Source organism: Myzus persicae, unplaced genomic scaffold (genome assembly GCF_001856785.1).
Source record: "Myzus persicae strain clone G006 unplaced genomic scaffold, MPER_G0061.0, whole genome shotgun sequence".
Taxonomy (NCBI): Eukaryota; Metazoa; Arthropoda; class Insecta; order Hemiptera; family Aphididae; genus Myzus; species Myzus persicae.
In genome coordinates this window covers 479,000-496,455 of record NW_019100469.1, presented here as the reverse complement: position 1 = coordinate 496,455, position 17,456 = coordinate 479,000, and the positions used below count along the sequence as shown (strand labels likewise).

Sequence of the window (17,456 nt, the reverse complement as noted above, 5' to 3'; positions counted from 1 at the left end):
GCCGTACGCGCGTGTAGTTCAATATTATCCTTTCCGTTTATTGCCACAAACAAGGTCGCTAGCTGCCAGAGCGCATTTGTTACAGGTTACACGCAGATACGCATATATCATATTATTATTATTATTATTATTATTATTATTATTATTATTATACTGCCGATGCCGCTGTACGTGCATAATAATACGCCCTTCGGTTTTCGAGCAGACGCGCACGCTCCGCATAACTATTTGTAATAGCTCAAATAATTGTTCGTCGTTGAATCTTAAATATCGTAAAAAAACTTATTCACCTCTCGGGAATCGTAGTAACGCTCGATGGATGCAAATCACTCTTGTTTTTAAAAGAAAAAATATTATTCATTCAACACGGCTTTCGAGATAGGCAATTCAGGCACGTGGGTGCGCGCAAGACCGCAAGATCGCATGTCGCCGTTGCGTTTACTGACGTTGTTTTACTTTTTTACTTTTCTTTTTTTTTCTATTTTAATTTTACCAGTCAAACAGAAATGTCTGTTTTTAACTTTGATAAAAAAAAACCCATTGTTTCACAACACAAAAGAGGTTTAAAAGTTGTTGCTCGGAATGCGAATAAGTTCTTTTAGAATTTTAATATGACCTTCCTCGCACACGAGCGTTTAATACTTTGGTAACTAAATTTTGTCTCGTTCTGTGAGTAAGCAAAAAAACGCTTTCTTTCAACACCCAAATTCCACAAAGTCTTTTCAACCATATACATTATCGATGTATTTTTTGTTCATGTGTGGCGTCTTCAGGCCATGATCGATACAAACGGTTGAATTTATTTGATATCGGAAATTCTAAACTCTAAATATACTATACATAGCCACCTGCCGATAATTGATGCGTAAACGGTTTTGAGTTAAATCTCCGTCGATTATTATCGAGTATAAATTGGCTAAAAAGACTATTTTTATGTGATCACTGATCAGTGTGGTAGGAAGCGATGGGCTACGAATCGACGACGACGACGACGACAACAATAATTATTATTATTACGGGAGAACAAATGTAAATAATTTTGACCTTTTTTGCCGTTGTGTAAGTAACAAGTATTTGGTTAAACTTTTGCAGACAGAAATAACTTGTTTGCGTGCGTTTGTGTGTATAAGTGTATGTGTGCTCTGGGAACAAACAGACTCGGAAGTAAACACGCGAGAGGATATCTTATATACCTACCTCTGCTATATACCTTTTACGTGGAATAATGTCGACAACTGAGTGGCAGTGGGACCGGAACGACGTTGGTGATAGTTTTTGTACTTGGAGAGAGAGTTTTTTTTCAATTAAAACGTAATTTAGCCGTTGACCGGCAATCCGTAAATAAACGGTCGACAAATACAAGCGGGCCAAATGTGTTTTCGACCGAACCGATTAGACTCGGTCGTTTCGAGTCTCCGGCGGACCGCAAAAGATATATTATGTATTGTTAATTATTGTGTGTGATATATATAAATGTTTATGTGTGTGTTTGTACAATATACACTGCGTGCGTTATTGGTATTGCGTCGCCAGTCGGTACACGGGAAAAAAATCAAGAGCAAAAAATGTTTAAAAGCCAACCGTAGATTTATATTATTGTGGCTAGACTATAAATCATTTTATAATAATATCACATTATTAATAAATAATTTTCGCGATCGGCGAGTGACGGATCATTCTTAAATTTATTTATTTTCCGGTGAATTCAACGTGTATATTTGTTTCTACCTGTTTTATGAAAGTTAGCTGCAGACAAGAGGTCTCAGCGGACAAATGGCATGTCTGGTTTGCTAAGATAACGTCCAAAAAATAAACATTACCTTTTTTTTATTATTTCATTTTTCTGTCAAAGCGTTATATTATTATTATTATTATTATTATTGACTCTGCAGCAATGCAGCTGCCATGACACATCAACGTTATATTTACCTTGTATGGATATTATTTTTGTTTACAGAACACCATCACATATTCGTCGGTGACCTGAGTCCTGAAATCGAGACGCAAACACTGCGAGAAGCATTCGCACCTTTTGGCGAAATATCGTGAGTACCTATAACGTATTTATTATTATTAAATTTATATATTTTTCTATCTCTTTCTTCGATAAGTCGATTTATAAAAACCAAATATCACAATATATATATATAACGTACATCCCTTTTTTTAATACACGAATCGAAATGTACGCGGTCATCCGTTATGATGTCTCTGTTCGTGTCGAGCTAATAAAAAGTAAAAACCATTGAGCGAATATACTTTTTACCTTTAACCGAAAAATCCATGAAGTAAATTAATATTTAAAAGTATTTTAAATCGCATGGCACAATTTAATATTGAGCCGCTGTGTTCTACAACTGTTCAAACACTGTTATTTTTGAACTGTGTAAACAGTAAAAAAAAGGAAAATATCAGGATATTCGGATTAAACCAACAAACGGTTTGTTACTGCATCTAAATCATCTGTTGACAAACCTCGACTTGGTAGACGTCTGACCGATCCACTTATGATCGGAGTGACGATAATCACAACTTCAATTACGTTTTGGTTAAAAAATTAAAAAAGATGAATAGAACCTAGATACACTAAAATCATGGAACCGACCGAAATCATTCGAACTGAGGAGTGTTTAGCAAGCTGTAAAAAATAGACAATCATTTTGAAAATATAAAACAAAAATAATCAATCTTATATGTTACGACTAATATTACAGCTCCAAAGATACTGTTAATTCTGTCTTACAATTAATTGACAACACAACAAATTTGGAGTCATTATTTTCGATTTTATGCTGTTAGTTTAAATACTGGAGTGACCTTATTATCTTGAAAGTTCCAAAAAGAACATTATTTGATTCCTACCGACGTCGTTATTATGAGAGAACATGAAAAACGTTCTTATCTTGAGTTTGATAACAGGTCAATTCACAGTAATGTTTATGTTAACAACTCAAAATTGGAACTGCTAAGTGTACACTTCGGTATGTTTAATGTAAGTAAGACGGAGGCAACTCAATATGCGGGTACGACGTCCTTTTAACAGCGTATAATTTCATGATTCCGACGAATAATTATTATTGTTTTCGTTGATAATTATTTATCTTGATCAGAGCTTTTCTTGTTCAGTATCACAACACCACAACGATAATAATTATTATTATTGTTCATTCCGTATAAGAATGCACGTAATAAATCCCACGGTTGAAGTAGTAATATTTTTCTCCAATTTATAACTATTATTATAATTATTTGTTTTCCGAACACTTTGGATTCATTCGGTTGTGCCATTTTTGCGAATGAGTTGGTAATTATTGTTTATGATATTAATTCGTAATTTTTTGAACTCTCAACTACAAATGAAATATCAGGAAATTCAGTTGGGTGCGAAAAAAAAAAATAATAATAATATAAATAAATAAAAAGAGCAAAATGTTTCATGAAACGAATAATTCCAGGTTAAATGGTCGCTATTGAAATGCAAAATATAACAACAAATCATAAGAGGAATGAAAGGGGGACCGAGGGTAAATAATTCGTGAAAGTTAAATAGAATTTTTTTTCCCCCGTTCTTTCTACTTCCCGTCGCCTTTGAAAACGATTTTTAACGAGCATTCCACCTATTTGTGCGCACACTCTCTTTTATTTCGCTGTTTTCCTTGGTAGTATTTTAAAACTCTATATAGGCGTACAATTTTATGTTAAATTTAATGCACATTTGTCAAGATAGTGAGTACCACCACCGAGCATTATAATATGCTTAAGTTGGTAGTATTTACTGTCTCGGCTATAATGAAATAACAATGAAGTGCACGCGTTTTAAAAATGTATCATTTTCAACATCACTCGGGTAACAACTTTTATGGGTAAACAGTAAACACACTCACGAAATTCAAACTTGTGGTCTTTTTACATAATATATATCTTTATGCTTTTTGTTTTTGTTTCGGCCGAAGATGGAATTTTTATGTAAGCGAAGTTTAAAAACAACGTGTTTATAATACTACCACCGTAACCAAAAGTATATCGATCGGATCTCCCCCCGTCCGTTCATTAGAAATCGGTATCCCGGGATTAATTCCTATTAAAATCGAGTTCGTTCTCCGTGCGTCCCGAATAAACTCGTTTGCGGGAGGTTTGACATTTTTGATTAAGTATCGGTAAATGTTTAATTAACTAATAGGATCTATCATTGTTGCTTCTGGAAATCCGTGCTTGTAATTTTATTTGAGCCACGGGGATGGTTGATTAAATATCACTTATTGTGTGTGGTTATTCGAATCAAATGTATGTTCTACACGGAAGAAAAATATATAACTTCGATAGCATATTGTATTTTATACTCTTTTTTTTTAACGCAGTTTTTATTTATTTTTCCTCCAAATGTTGTGTGTCCGTACTGAAGAATGACAGAATAGAGCAGAACCTATTTAAGCATAACATTAAAACCAAATAGATCAGCTACAGTTATCATCCGCTTATTTGGTTAAAGTTATAAGTAGCTAATTCAAATACTTTTTCATTCATATCTCCTAATGTCAAATCAAGTAACAACTATATTATTAAGTGCATTGACTTAATTTAATAACCCCATTTTGCAATATTAGTTAACAGGAAGATTGTAGAACTACCATATACAATATTATGATACACATACTGGTATGTCGAAGATTTACTTTAAATTCCTAAGGCTTAAGAAAATAACAAGAAAATAATTTATAAATGCTATTTATATTGTTATGATTATCTAATTTTCTAAATATGTTGTATAATAATATACGTTTTCTAATTTATTTTATTTTTCAAGCCCAAACCTATATTAGACTATTTAATATGGAGCCTATTTGATTAGATATCTTAAAAACCAAATTCCGCATATGTTTAATCCCCCCCCCCCCTAAGACGATAAAAAACGAAAAACATTAAGTCTACACATCATCAAATTCGATAAATATTTAACCCCTTTACTTTTTAACCACAAATTAAACGACACACATAAATCATTAAAAAACAAAATAAAAAATGTATTAAAAATGTAACTCAGTCAACACCTAATTAAACCGTTTGAGCTTTAAACAATTATTATTTACAATAAATATACAACGGTGGTTTACATATTTTACACTTTCAAATATTTGGAAAGTATTGTTTAATTTTTATACCAGAGCGTTTTCCCTGATGGAGATCTTGAAGACCTTCAATTACTGTAATACAGGCATAGATAATAATATTCAAACGAATTCCGTCTACTCCGAACACACACACCCACATACACGCGTGTGTGTGATGGCTACGAATTTATTCCTAGTTGTTTGTCAACCACGTGGGTCTCTGTTTCAAATAATATTTCACAGACAAGTTACAACGGTTTAGTATTCCGAACTACCGGCAAAGTGTCATCATTCTAGTAAATTAATACTCTGCTGATTAACAATATAATGCCCGGCGTTGACAGAGTGGCACGTATTGGACGGTTTTCCGGTCTGTGCGCAGTATTTATCAAAACGACTATAGGTATACTCAAACTACTGTCGAACCATATAAATGTGTGTACGTCGGTCACTGAAAATTTTTTCAGGTAATTTATGGATAGTCGAAAAGCTGAAAAGGGTTCATTAGTTGCAATTAAGGTTTTTTTTTTTTGTCTGAATAATAGTTCATTTTACATTTGCAACATTTCCATTGTGTGTAAATATATTATTATTATGTGTGCTTCTATCGTTATTGGCTGTAAATCAATCGCTATGGTTCTGTCGTTAGTCAGAACATACATATGATTTATTATAAATTTTGCAGTAGAACTACGTAGGATAATGGATGGAAATACAAATACCGATGATTATTAATTACGATTTACCGATATTATTGTACAATGTTATTCAGGAATAACGTTATTGTACTTAATTATGCTGTTGATGTTTTACGTATCGGTTCAACTAGGCGGGGAAGGGGCATTGACGGCTCATAGGTACTATAGTACCTAGTTTGATATAACTATTATGTAAGCGACTCTGAAAATCTAGACTTCAGTAAATTCGATTATTTAATAATTACTTTGTTGGCCACATCAACACAATATTATACAAATGAGATTCTTGATTTATAATTTTTAATAATATGTTAATTAGTAGTACCTACACTCATATCAAGTCACTTGAACCAAGCCTATTAATAATTGACCATAAATAGGTTTGTGGGAAGGAATTGGGTTTGATCACTCGATATTAAGTATTCAATTCACTTTAACTAAACGTTGTCCGAAAATCGGTAATGAGTTACCAGAAAAATGTATTCATGACAGTGATGCTACTAAATTGCCTATCCATGACGCCGTGCAATAGTGATTTTATCATAGAAATAATAATATTATCATTTCTTAAAAATAATTATAATTATAATTTCGAGATTAAATGTTATGGATGAAAACTGGACTTCATAGAGGATCAATGACATAAGAAAAAAAAACGAGAAATCTGGCTTTTAGTATACTTTGGGTGCTAAATGTTTGTGTTGTTATAGATGGCACAGATAAAAAGATTTAGTAAAAAAAAAAATCATAATAGCCCTTTCAAACGATACACGAACGGCACACGATGACAGTTTTTGCTCACTTACTCCCACAGGTTTGTAATACTTGGTAGGTAGGTACTTATATCTAAATAAAGCATAACTGATTAGCCCTCATCGAAGTTCAGTCGAGTGTTCAGCTTAAGTATGCGTCACCGCGGCTTTTATTGACGGCGATAATATAGTTTTGTTAAGCGGTGTTAAATTCTATCGTATATTATAATGATATAAAATAATAAAGTTGCCTGGAAAATGTGACTTGTGGATTTTCCGGTTAGATGGGTTTTCCAGGACTTCAGCGCTCACCCGTACTCGGATCTATTATATTATTACTATCGCCCGAAGGTGCGGCGACGGACCTGATAATATTTGTTCGCCATAAATATTCTTAAAACGATAAACGTTCGTGGCGGACATGAACCGATCGATTCAAAAGTGCGACGGCGGCGCGGCAACGGTGGGGGGGGCGGAGAGCGAGCCGTCCCGACGCCGCCGTTTAATCTATCTCGCGAGCTGCGACCGACAGCTATTGTTTTTAACAATGCCAGCTGACATTAATTCGCAAACGTTCTGCCGAGACATTCGTTTCTTGTAACAACCGTGTGCACGAGGAGAGGAGCTGATGTTTTCATTTGATCAAAACGTACAAATATTATTACAACGGGGGAACTCTGAAAATAATTTATATTTCGACAAAAGGTGCAGCTGTATATCACCTGAAAACGCCACAGTGCCGTTTTGTTTTGGTAACCGTCTCGGTGGCGCTCACAATGTTATTGTAATTCGTATACATATATATTTTACACACACACACACACACACACACACACACATAATATATACACATGTATATAATATATTATATATTGCTATATCTGTGTGTGTGTGTGTGTGTGTGTGTGTGTGTGTGTGTATCACGTAATATGTTGTCTTATATACTACACGACCATTGTTATTCGATTGGCTCTCCAGTGCCGAGCCACACGAACGAGGTGCATTGAAACGGTGCTCCGTTATTGTATATTATACATATTATGTATATTATTATAATATGTGATATGCGAATGTATAAATTATACACAATAACGGTGAATCTGTGTAAATACCCGAGTTGATAAAATACATAATATTGTAATGTATGATATAATCTAACCCATCTCACAATATATAAAACAATAACAATATCGCACAGTATTCGATGGCGAAGAGGCTTATTAGCCCGTTATTATGTTATTTTGATAATTGGCACATAATTTGCATATTTTTGATTTCAGTCATCCTAGCTGAGATACCTAATACGGCGAATCGTTACGATTCCGTTTCAGATCAACCTCTCCTCCTCCTCCTCCACCAACTCTCGATATAGAAGCAAAATACGAAGTTGAATATTTTTGCATAATATTTCATAGTTTTAATGTAATATGTTGCTATTGTTGAATTTTCATAAGTAATCGTCATACCGTACTTACGCTCAATACAAACAGATCAACTAAATATTATTATTGTACGGTATGGTTATTGTATTATTATTGTTATTACTGTAATTGTCCCTTTTTATCTCAATAACGTCCATAACGATAATACGATTTATTATTATAATAATATGTGGAAAACGATATTCGTGTTTTATGATTTGATCCCATGTACCTAAACCTAACTATACATTTGATACGGTCAAATTTCAGACTATATGATTATTGCCGTTGTTAACAATCCACTCGTATTATAATCGGAATCGAAACATTTCGAAATTGTTTCAGTTTTGGCTGCGTTAAAACATAAGAATCAGTCATTAACCTATAAAATATATATTATAATAGTGCTGCTACGAAGTGCGAGACGATTCTGTCGTAGTTTGAGAAAGTGGTGGGTATAAAACCAGAAATCCGAATTTACAGATGGCAACTTTTTTTTTTCCTTATAATTGTAAATTAATGACCGGCACCTGTTTTCCTCTCACTACCTCACACCATGCTTCCGCTAACGCATTTTAATTATCCATGTATAATTATGTACAGTTAGAAACGCTTCTTTGTGACACTATGATATACTATGTTATAATATACTACAGCAGTGCAGTCGCTGCAAGATGGTACCCCACTACTTTGTTCTATCAGCTCTCTCTGAGAATATCTTGGTAATAATGATATCGTCCCCCCTCCCCAACGAATCGCCGGAGAAGACCGTTGCTCTTTTTAAATATTTTTTTACACAAACGAGTAGCCCAAAATCCAAACAAACCTCAAACGTTATAATATGATGCCTGTTTCAAACGAAATTCAATAATTAAATAGAATCTGAAATTCGATTTCAATAATTTCAATGGAGCGGTGTATGTTTTATTACTTTATATAAATATAAATATAATGTGCAATGTATTGGGTCACAATAAGGTCTTTTATGGCGTAGGACTAATTTTTCGTAGCCCAATGTTTTAGACGGGAATAATAATTCAATCAATACTTTGTATCCGCTCTATGTCTCTGTGACAAGAAAATCCATACCGAAATACAGCGTATTGTCCGCGTGTTTGCGGACCGTTCTCCGAAAACATCGTATCCGCCAATTTCCGTTGATTCGAATAAGTTTCCAGACGAGCCTCCTATCAGTGTCTATTAAATCGGATTTTGTTGAAAATATGTTTTGACGCAAACACAATGGCAATATATTATTATTATATAGCATTGTGCGAAACGGTTTGCCGTAGAATCGACTGTTTATTATACGTATATGCATTAACTTTTCGTCGATTTCGGGATGGAGTGAGTGACAGCAGGGTGAGTGTGTAATTGTTTCGGTGACGTGCGTTTAACGCGTGTGAATTTATATCGAACACGCATCGATGGCGCTCGACAGTTTTGGTCGCGAATAAGCACATTATAATAATATGTTATTTTTTATCGTTTGAAAGTCAATAAAATAGTTTTCTAAATATTTAATCATGGCAAATAAATTCTCGTCATTAGTTTTACAACGATACGTACCTACTGATGAATATCTTTCCTTCACTCCCTCTCGCATTTTGTCTGTCTATCTGTGTTATGTATAATATGCATGTTTTTCTATTTTTTCAACTCATCCTTTCTCGATTTGGGACCAATAAATCTGAAAACAGAGGGAATAATAAACCCTATCTCTCTCTCTATCTCTCTCTCTTGCATTCTTACCCGTGGAGCCTGTTGAACCCTTTCCAAAAACGTAAATTACATCAACTGCACACTCGAACGGATATTATACGTTATGCAAATATACTATTGGACCACGCGTGTTTGACCCTTTAAATTAATATCGCTTTGCACTGACGCGAGTGCCGAACTCATCGAGAGTAATGGACCGTCAATACATCTACGTTTTCGAAATAAAAGTTAAAGTTATATTATTTGATTTCCTGAGCAGTGCACGGCAATTCTACTTAGGCATGTACTAGGTATACGTCAGGGTTACGCCGTCTAACACGAAGAAATCACAAATTGTATATACTCTTGCAGCAGTCCATGTGAAAAAAATAATTTAAAAAAACAAACCACGGTTATACGTAAGAAATATATTGTAGAAACGTGCACATAATCTTATAAAAAAATCTTAAAAAGTTAAAAAAAAAACAATGTGTTATTGTAAGGAATCTTAAAATATGTAAACATATCACCGAGTGACATCAACATTACCCTCACTAATTACAAAATGTTACATGGCGCTTTATTATTATTAGGTGTATCAACGTCCAGACAGGAATACGATTGAAGTCTAATTTTCTATCGACGACATAATATATCTACAGTTTAGGAGCATTTGTGAAATTACAATAATCGATAGGAACATCGGGTGAAGTCGATTTTGTCACAACGCGAGCACTTGCGCATGTGTGCTATACATATCTAATCACATAGCCAGTATACCTCTGTACAAATTACATACCTACATACCATGTTATAATACTGCCCCTCTGCATAATATCAGCTTTGAAGTGCCTATACTCATATCGCGCGTCACGATTGTGTCGTCGAGCAAGTCCGCTAATTATTTTGACACACACATCAAAGCCACACTCGTATATTATAATGCAGCAGCGGATTTTATCTGTGGGGGAGGAGGTCATCGCTTTGTGAGTCGTATTTGCAGATGTCAAGCATAATGCATAATATGGTTATTGTGCTATGGGTACACATCAATATTCGCTTATCCTGTACCCGCAGTAAGCAGATATTATTACAGTGCGACGTTCCTAGTGATTGGATAGTAGGGTGGTCTCGGGTCCGTATCCTAACCGTGTCGTGATATAAAATAATTTATCTAGTACATTTTTTTTTTAAAATATATATATTTAAAGGATAAAGGCTTCAAAATCGAAGGTTATTAGTCTGTCAATATTTTACATAATACTGATGTTTCTTAAAATTAGGTTTTACATTTAAGATAAAAGTACAATATGTTTTATTCAATCTATAATACAATAATAATATAAGCACGAAAAATATTAGATCAACCACTTTGTGATAGTTTCATATTACGATAGCAAAATAACAACACTGCCACAACTACCCCGAAGAACGTTTTGTAACGTTTGGCACACAAAACAAATTATTATAGAACTCATCCGTCCATTCGAAAAAAATCCTGCAGGTTTCGCCAATATATAATGTTCCTATATATTACAATCCAATTATTATGCTCGCGTATTAACAAATAATGGTGGAATATTATAATATAACATAATATGCGTTTACCGGTTACGGTGCTGTTTTTTATGCGGTATACATAATATTTTAGCTATAACAATAGTAACGATAAAATCGAACGACGGAAAATCGAAAAAATATTGATTTCTTCCGAAGTTTGAGAACATGACGTAGGTTGTACGCTGTAATATAATAATACACTATATATGTGCTCAATATTATATTATGTACGCTCGAAAAACACCAGAGACGCTTAGACACGTGTGAAGTTTTTCATCTCGGAACGATGGAAAAATGTACCGACATCGGCTCGCGAAATTGAAATGATGGGCGCGCAGTTTATTATATCGCAATAAACAATTATTAGACTTTTGATACGCAGCTCATAATATAATATCTATTTATAGACTTTCGAGGGACTACACAAACGTTTCGCGTATTTTCTTCTTTTCAGCTAGTCTGCTGCTCCTTGCTTTGTTTTTTACGTTTCAGACCTTAGCTTACTGCAGAAGCTTATTTATGAGTTTTATTTCTTCGTGAGTGGGACGTGTATTATAGTTCTAAGAAATAATACAATTTAATAAGTCACTATAAAATGGTTAAAATAAATGAATGATTTCCTCTATTATGAATAGGTTATGTTGAAAATATTGTTTGTTTGTTGATGTGCGTTAGAAAAATACTAAAAGCGCGAATAATTTTAGATTTAATTTTACCAATGACCCTGCTATAAAAAGTGTAAACTTGTTCCTTATATTGTATAAAATAAAATAAATTGTATAATTATGTGCTCAATAATATTGCAACACATATAGTTCTAACCATCAGTATCAAATTATTATGATGGACGTCTAAATAATAACGTATAATAGACGTTCAATTATTGTACCTATCGTTGTTAATTTCCTAGAAAGCCTCAGAAATGAATAATTAATAATACCTATTTGTGTAGTAAACTACATAATGTTACTATGCCGTTTTATGTTCGCGTGGGAACAAACACATCAACTTACATTTGGACAAATATAAAGCTGATCTTGCAACGCCCAAGGAAAATCACCCGTATGCGTACTTAAAAAGTTCATGAAATATATAAGAATATAATAAATTCTCTGGGGTGTTGGAAACCCCAACTCCCTCACCCCATAAAAACACCACTGCCTGCTTCTATCCACCTTCTCCGTCAATTCCATCCCCTCCGACATCAACCACGCTTACGCTCTGTGGGGTGTTGGATAAAAGCCGTTTATATACGCGCGTCTTCCGGCCTGCATACGTAAGGAAAATCTGTCGGAACATTACCAATGCAGCCCCAGCTGAAAACACAGGGGGCAATTGGTCTTGCACCGTCGTAACACCGATCTGAGCAATATGTCACTCCCCCCTCTCACTACAGAGTGTGTGACGCCGATATATAATACCACATTACACCGGAGTTTTATTTTTTTTTTCTCATTTTCAATAGGCTCGACATGAAAGACTTACCGTTGGAAATGCCAAAGCCCGTTGTGCGTGGCCGATTCAAAATTATTTTTGCGACAAAGCAACACGCGCTTTCGTTGTTTCATAGGTCGCAATTTTTTCCCCGCTGTTCAATATTATAATGAATGACAGGTTCTATGAATTCGGGAGAAAGAATATAATAAATCACAGCAATGATCCACTGGCAACTTTATCTGTCTCGTCTGTATATTAAAATATTTTCAATATTTAAATGACGTTATAAACATTCATTTTTTTTTACACATGTTATTAAATTGTATTATACACGATGTTATAAAAAAGCTCAAATTTTTTAATTTACAGAAAATAAATCCCATGAAAGATTATTTTTAATGTAGGTGCTTTATTATGTATATATAATTTAACATACCTATTATGTTATGTGTGAGTGTTCAAATGTATAAGCGCAATAGATTTTCAATAATTTGAAACTCGAGAGAAATAAAAATAAGTATTTTATACCAAGTTTAAATAAATATATACACGGAGCTTAATGGGAATTTCAATGAGGACAATTTCTTTCAATACCACACTGTATTATGTAATATGTATGTATAAGCAGAACCGTATAATTATTTATAAAATTATAATATTTTGCATCATTATAGGTACACCTCTATTGAGAAACGTTAGCATGTCTACTTACCGAGTCATTAAAATTTTATACAAATACGAGTTACTGTTCCACTAGTTGTCCTAGACATGTTTGAAGGATGTATTTATTGCACAGAAAATGGAAGGTTATCGCAAAGTTTCACATCAGATTCAACCAGCTATATTTTACATAGTATATACTACTTACACACATGTACAGGGCTGGAGGAGTTTCTTTAAAATCTTCACTTGACGTTCTATAAATGTATTAAAAATCTGAAATTTTAAATAAACGTTTTAAGGACCATAGTTTTAAATACTTTAATTCGTTATACCATTTATGAACTATCCTGTGATAAACATTTTTTTTTTTAATGAGATACTCTAATATTTATTTTATTGCAAATTAATCTTGTGAATAAGCAGATAAATTGTTTTAACATTTACATGTGTTGAAATGAAAATTCGAGTTATTATTGGAGAAAATCATAGAAGTAATTAACATTTTTTTTTTTAAATATCTGGGTATATAATAAATAGTAGATCCGGCATTATGTAATATATTTTATATTATTGTAAAACTATTTCTAATAGTTAGGGTCTTTTGTATATAATTATAAATTAGTTGTATATATAGTTCAATCAGAATAAGAATGATAGTGCACTGTCATAGATAAAAAAGAAAAATAATGGCTGCTCACCGTGTACACCACTAACATGACATCGAACACTGAAGATATGTAATTTTATGGATAAACTTTTGGAATACAAGGGAAACAATTAGCGAACAATATAGTGGTGTAGTCGTACTACAGTGTACGTCATGTTATAATCAGTTTAATAGTATCATTATAATTTATTACGCCATCGCTTATAATTACGTTGTCGAGTATATATACCTACATTCGCCATTGGGGTACATTTATTCCGTATTTAAAATCATGCTTCTAAGCCTTTAGCACCGACGGCATTATTAGTACGCCGAAGAAGAGACCACGTTAGGCGTGTAAACGACGAAGAGTATGTGTGCTTGGAGTCTGCCAACCCGTGTGAAGAGAGCAGACCAAAAGTTATACGCGGTTTACATGCGATGTTTTATTGAACGGTTCGGGTCTCGCTAACAGAGTTTCTACGAAAGTTGGGACTTTCGACGACTGCGAGTGTATATACTTATTATAATATTATATATATGTATTCGCTCGCCATTACGATATTATGTGAATTATTAGCTTAACCCGGTGTATAACGACATTTTAGTCGCAGATCGTGATACAACAGATGAAAACATATAGCGCGCGCATTATATCGTATATTATAATATGTACAATACTCTTTATATATATATACGCGTTTTTGTATAATTTAAATGTATACGACAATAATAATATAATATGTGTTCGAAATTATTCGTCGTCATAATGCCAGCACAGAAATCGCGGATTAAAATTGTACGCGCACTCGATTTCGGTATTGAATAACAATAACATTCACGCGCACACATATAATATGTGTATGTATTATTTTACGTATAGTCGATATGCGGTTAATCGCTAGCTATTGCCGTCCGCTCGTCGATAAACTCGTCCTCTACAATATTATATACAGCATAACTTTATAATAATATTATAATGTAACATTAAAATTAAATCCGCGTTTAATATTTATGCGTGCTGAACATATGTGGGTGGGGAATGGGAGATGAACAATCCAAAACGACTCTTGCCTGAACGTCGTATAATAATTTTTATTAACTCGCACAATATGATTTAAGACTTTTCCGATGATTGTCTGCCGCCCGAGCCCATCGCACCAGCAGAATTGTTATACAACCCATACAATATTATTTCACTTTTTCATTTTTAATAATATATAAACAAAAAACAATATTCGTTTAATATCTATGAAAAAAAAAAAAATGTATAATAATAAAATATTATAAATATAAACAAATAGCTACAGGGACAACGGCCCCTATACATACATATTATATAATATTTTAGACGAAGCGCAGCGGGGCACACCGCAACGGGAATATAATTTATGTTTATTTATGAGAAATATTCTTCGTTTCGCGCGTACGTGTAATAATAATAATAATAATAATAATAACAACGAACGAGAAAATCGGCGATGATGAAAAAAAAATATAGTAATAATAATAATAATAAATACAAACGGAAAATTATTAACCTGTAACATACGCGATAAAAAATAAATATTGCAATATATACTATATATATATATATGTTATTACGAGTGAAACAAATCTTCGTTGCCGCGAGGGTATTGTGTTTTATATATTATACACGTGCACAAGTATAACGAATTGGATATCGAAGGGAGAGAAAATAATATAACCTGCGAGTTCACTGTGAAAACTGCATAATATTTTTAACGCCGCTCGCACGATCGTCTCATTATATGTAGGCCTCGGTTTTTTTTTTATACTGTTTCCACTTGAATAAGTTCAACAACTGTTTCCAGCGAGTAACAATAACTTCATCCCGTTTCCCGAGTATACAATATAAAACAAACAATGGACAACTTCGCATTACCTATTATGAAATTATGACATAACAATAATATTATAATACATTATATTATATACGCATTATGTACTTGTTTAGCCGTATTGTATAACGTGTAAATGTGTAATATATTATTATCATACCGGGCTGTGTATGGCCAGTGTAAAATTCCATAATTTTCTGACTGAGTTAATAACTATTACAACGTTTAAGCGCATTAATTTGGTGGACGGTGGTTTACGCGCGTCTAAAATTACTGTAGGATTAAGAGTAATTATAAATTCCGATGAGAAAATGCATTTGATCAGCATTGATGGTAGGAGGAGGGACATGACTAGTTAAACATTTAAAGACAAGTTAGTTAATGTTGCAAGCAACTTAATAATCAAACTAGTTAACTAAGTATCCATTATAATAAATTAACTTTTTCCAGTTCATTGGAAAAATAATATGTTAAGTATAAATCAAGCTCGCACTTTATAAAATTTGTTGCCTACTATACTTAAAAAGTCATTTTTTTTTTTTATAACACCGTACACAATTATTTTAAATGAAAATAAATGTTACTTGATTTAATATTATTTATTTGACTCATACAATGATACAATATATGTGTTGAATAACGCTTAATATGCCTTTACCTCCACAACCACTATTCAACAAGAAGGAATATATGGACGCATTAAAAACAAAATAATTTGTTTAAAAATAAAATTTAAATCTTCAGGCCTAATCACTATTTAAGACCTAGGTCCAAGTGGTAATTAAAAACAATCAAGTTCGTTTTAACTGAGTTAAGTTGATATTTTTTCTCCATATAAACTTTAAACTTTTCGAGTTAAGAATTTTGTCTGTTAACTATAAATTATTAACTTCTTGACATTGACTTACGTTTAGTTAATTTAATTATTTTTCATTAACATTGAAGATCACAATTGATTTGCATTAAGTCTCAATTAATCTAGTTATTTAAATAAAAAAAACAATGAACTAGTTCAAATTTTAATAACTTAAATACCACCAATACAATTTAATTCGTTAGAGCTGCTATACGTTGGGATGAATTACTATCGAAAAAAAACACTTAAAGAATTAATATTTTGAAGTGACACATTATTATATTATTCGATTTATAATAATTATGACAACTTATACTCGTATAATACATTTATTACCGCGTTTTGTTTTCTCCATCCTCTCGTTTATTACTCGTACATAATATTATTATTATACAATAATGCAATAGGTACTACAATTTTGCGTGTATGAGTATTACATATATTATACAGGGTTTGTGTGTAGGTAGTCTATTTGTATTTTATGTTTGGAACCGTTTTCTGAAACGAGGAAAGCATATTATGTATATTATTTCGATTCAACGGGACCAGAAAGGGGTAAGAATATTGCTGCTCTCGGCGCGACGGCGATGGGTGGTTTCATTTCCATGATGAGCAAAAAGCGTCGTCGAGCGCAATCCTCCGCCGCGATAGCGGCTGTAATTTATATCCGATACGGTTAAACGACTGTCGTACCCCACCGTCGCCCCTTTATCTTCCGAATGTGTGTACATATTTATATACATATATATATA

General features: G+C 33.1%; 1 protein-coding gene across 4 annotated transcripts in view; it reads left to right on the top strand.

Annotated features, from left to right (window-relative positions):
• LOC111039100 (nucleolysin TIAR) overlaps positions 1-17,456 on the top strand; it is a 345,265-nt gene that overhangs the window by 273,010 nt on the left and 54,799 nt on the right. For all 4 annotated transcript variants that reach the window (XM_022322531.1, XM_022322614.1, XM_022322459.1 and 1 more), the window contains one exon: positions 1,958-2,045. In XM_022322531.1, the coding sequence (XP_022178223.1) occupies positions 1,958-2,045 (88 nt within the window). The remainder of the gene's footprint in view (positions 1-1,957; positions 2,046-17,456) is intronic.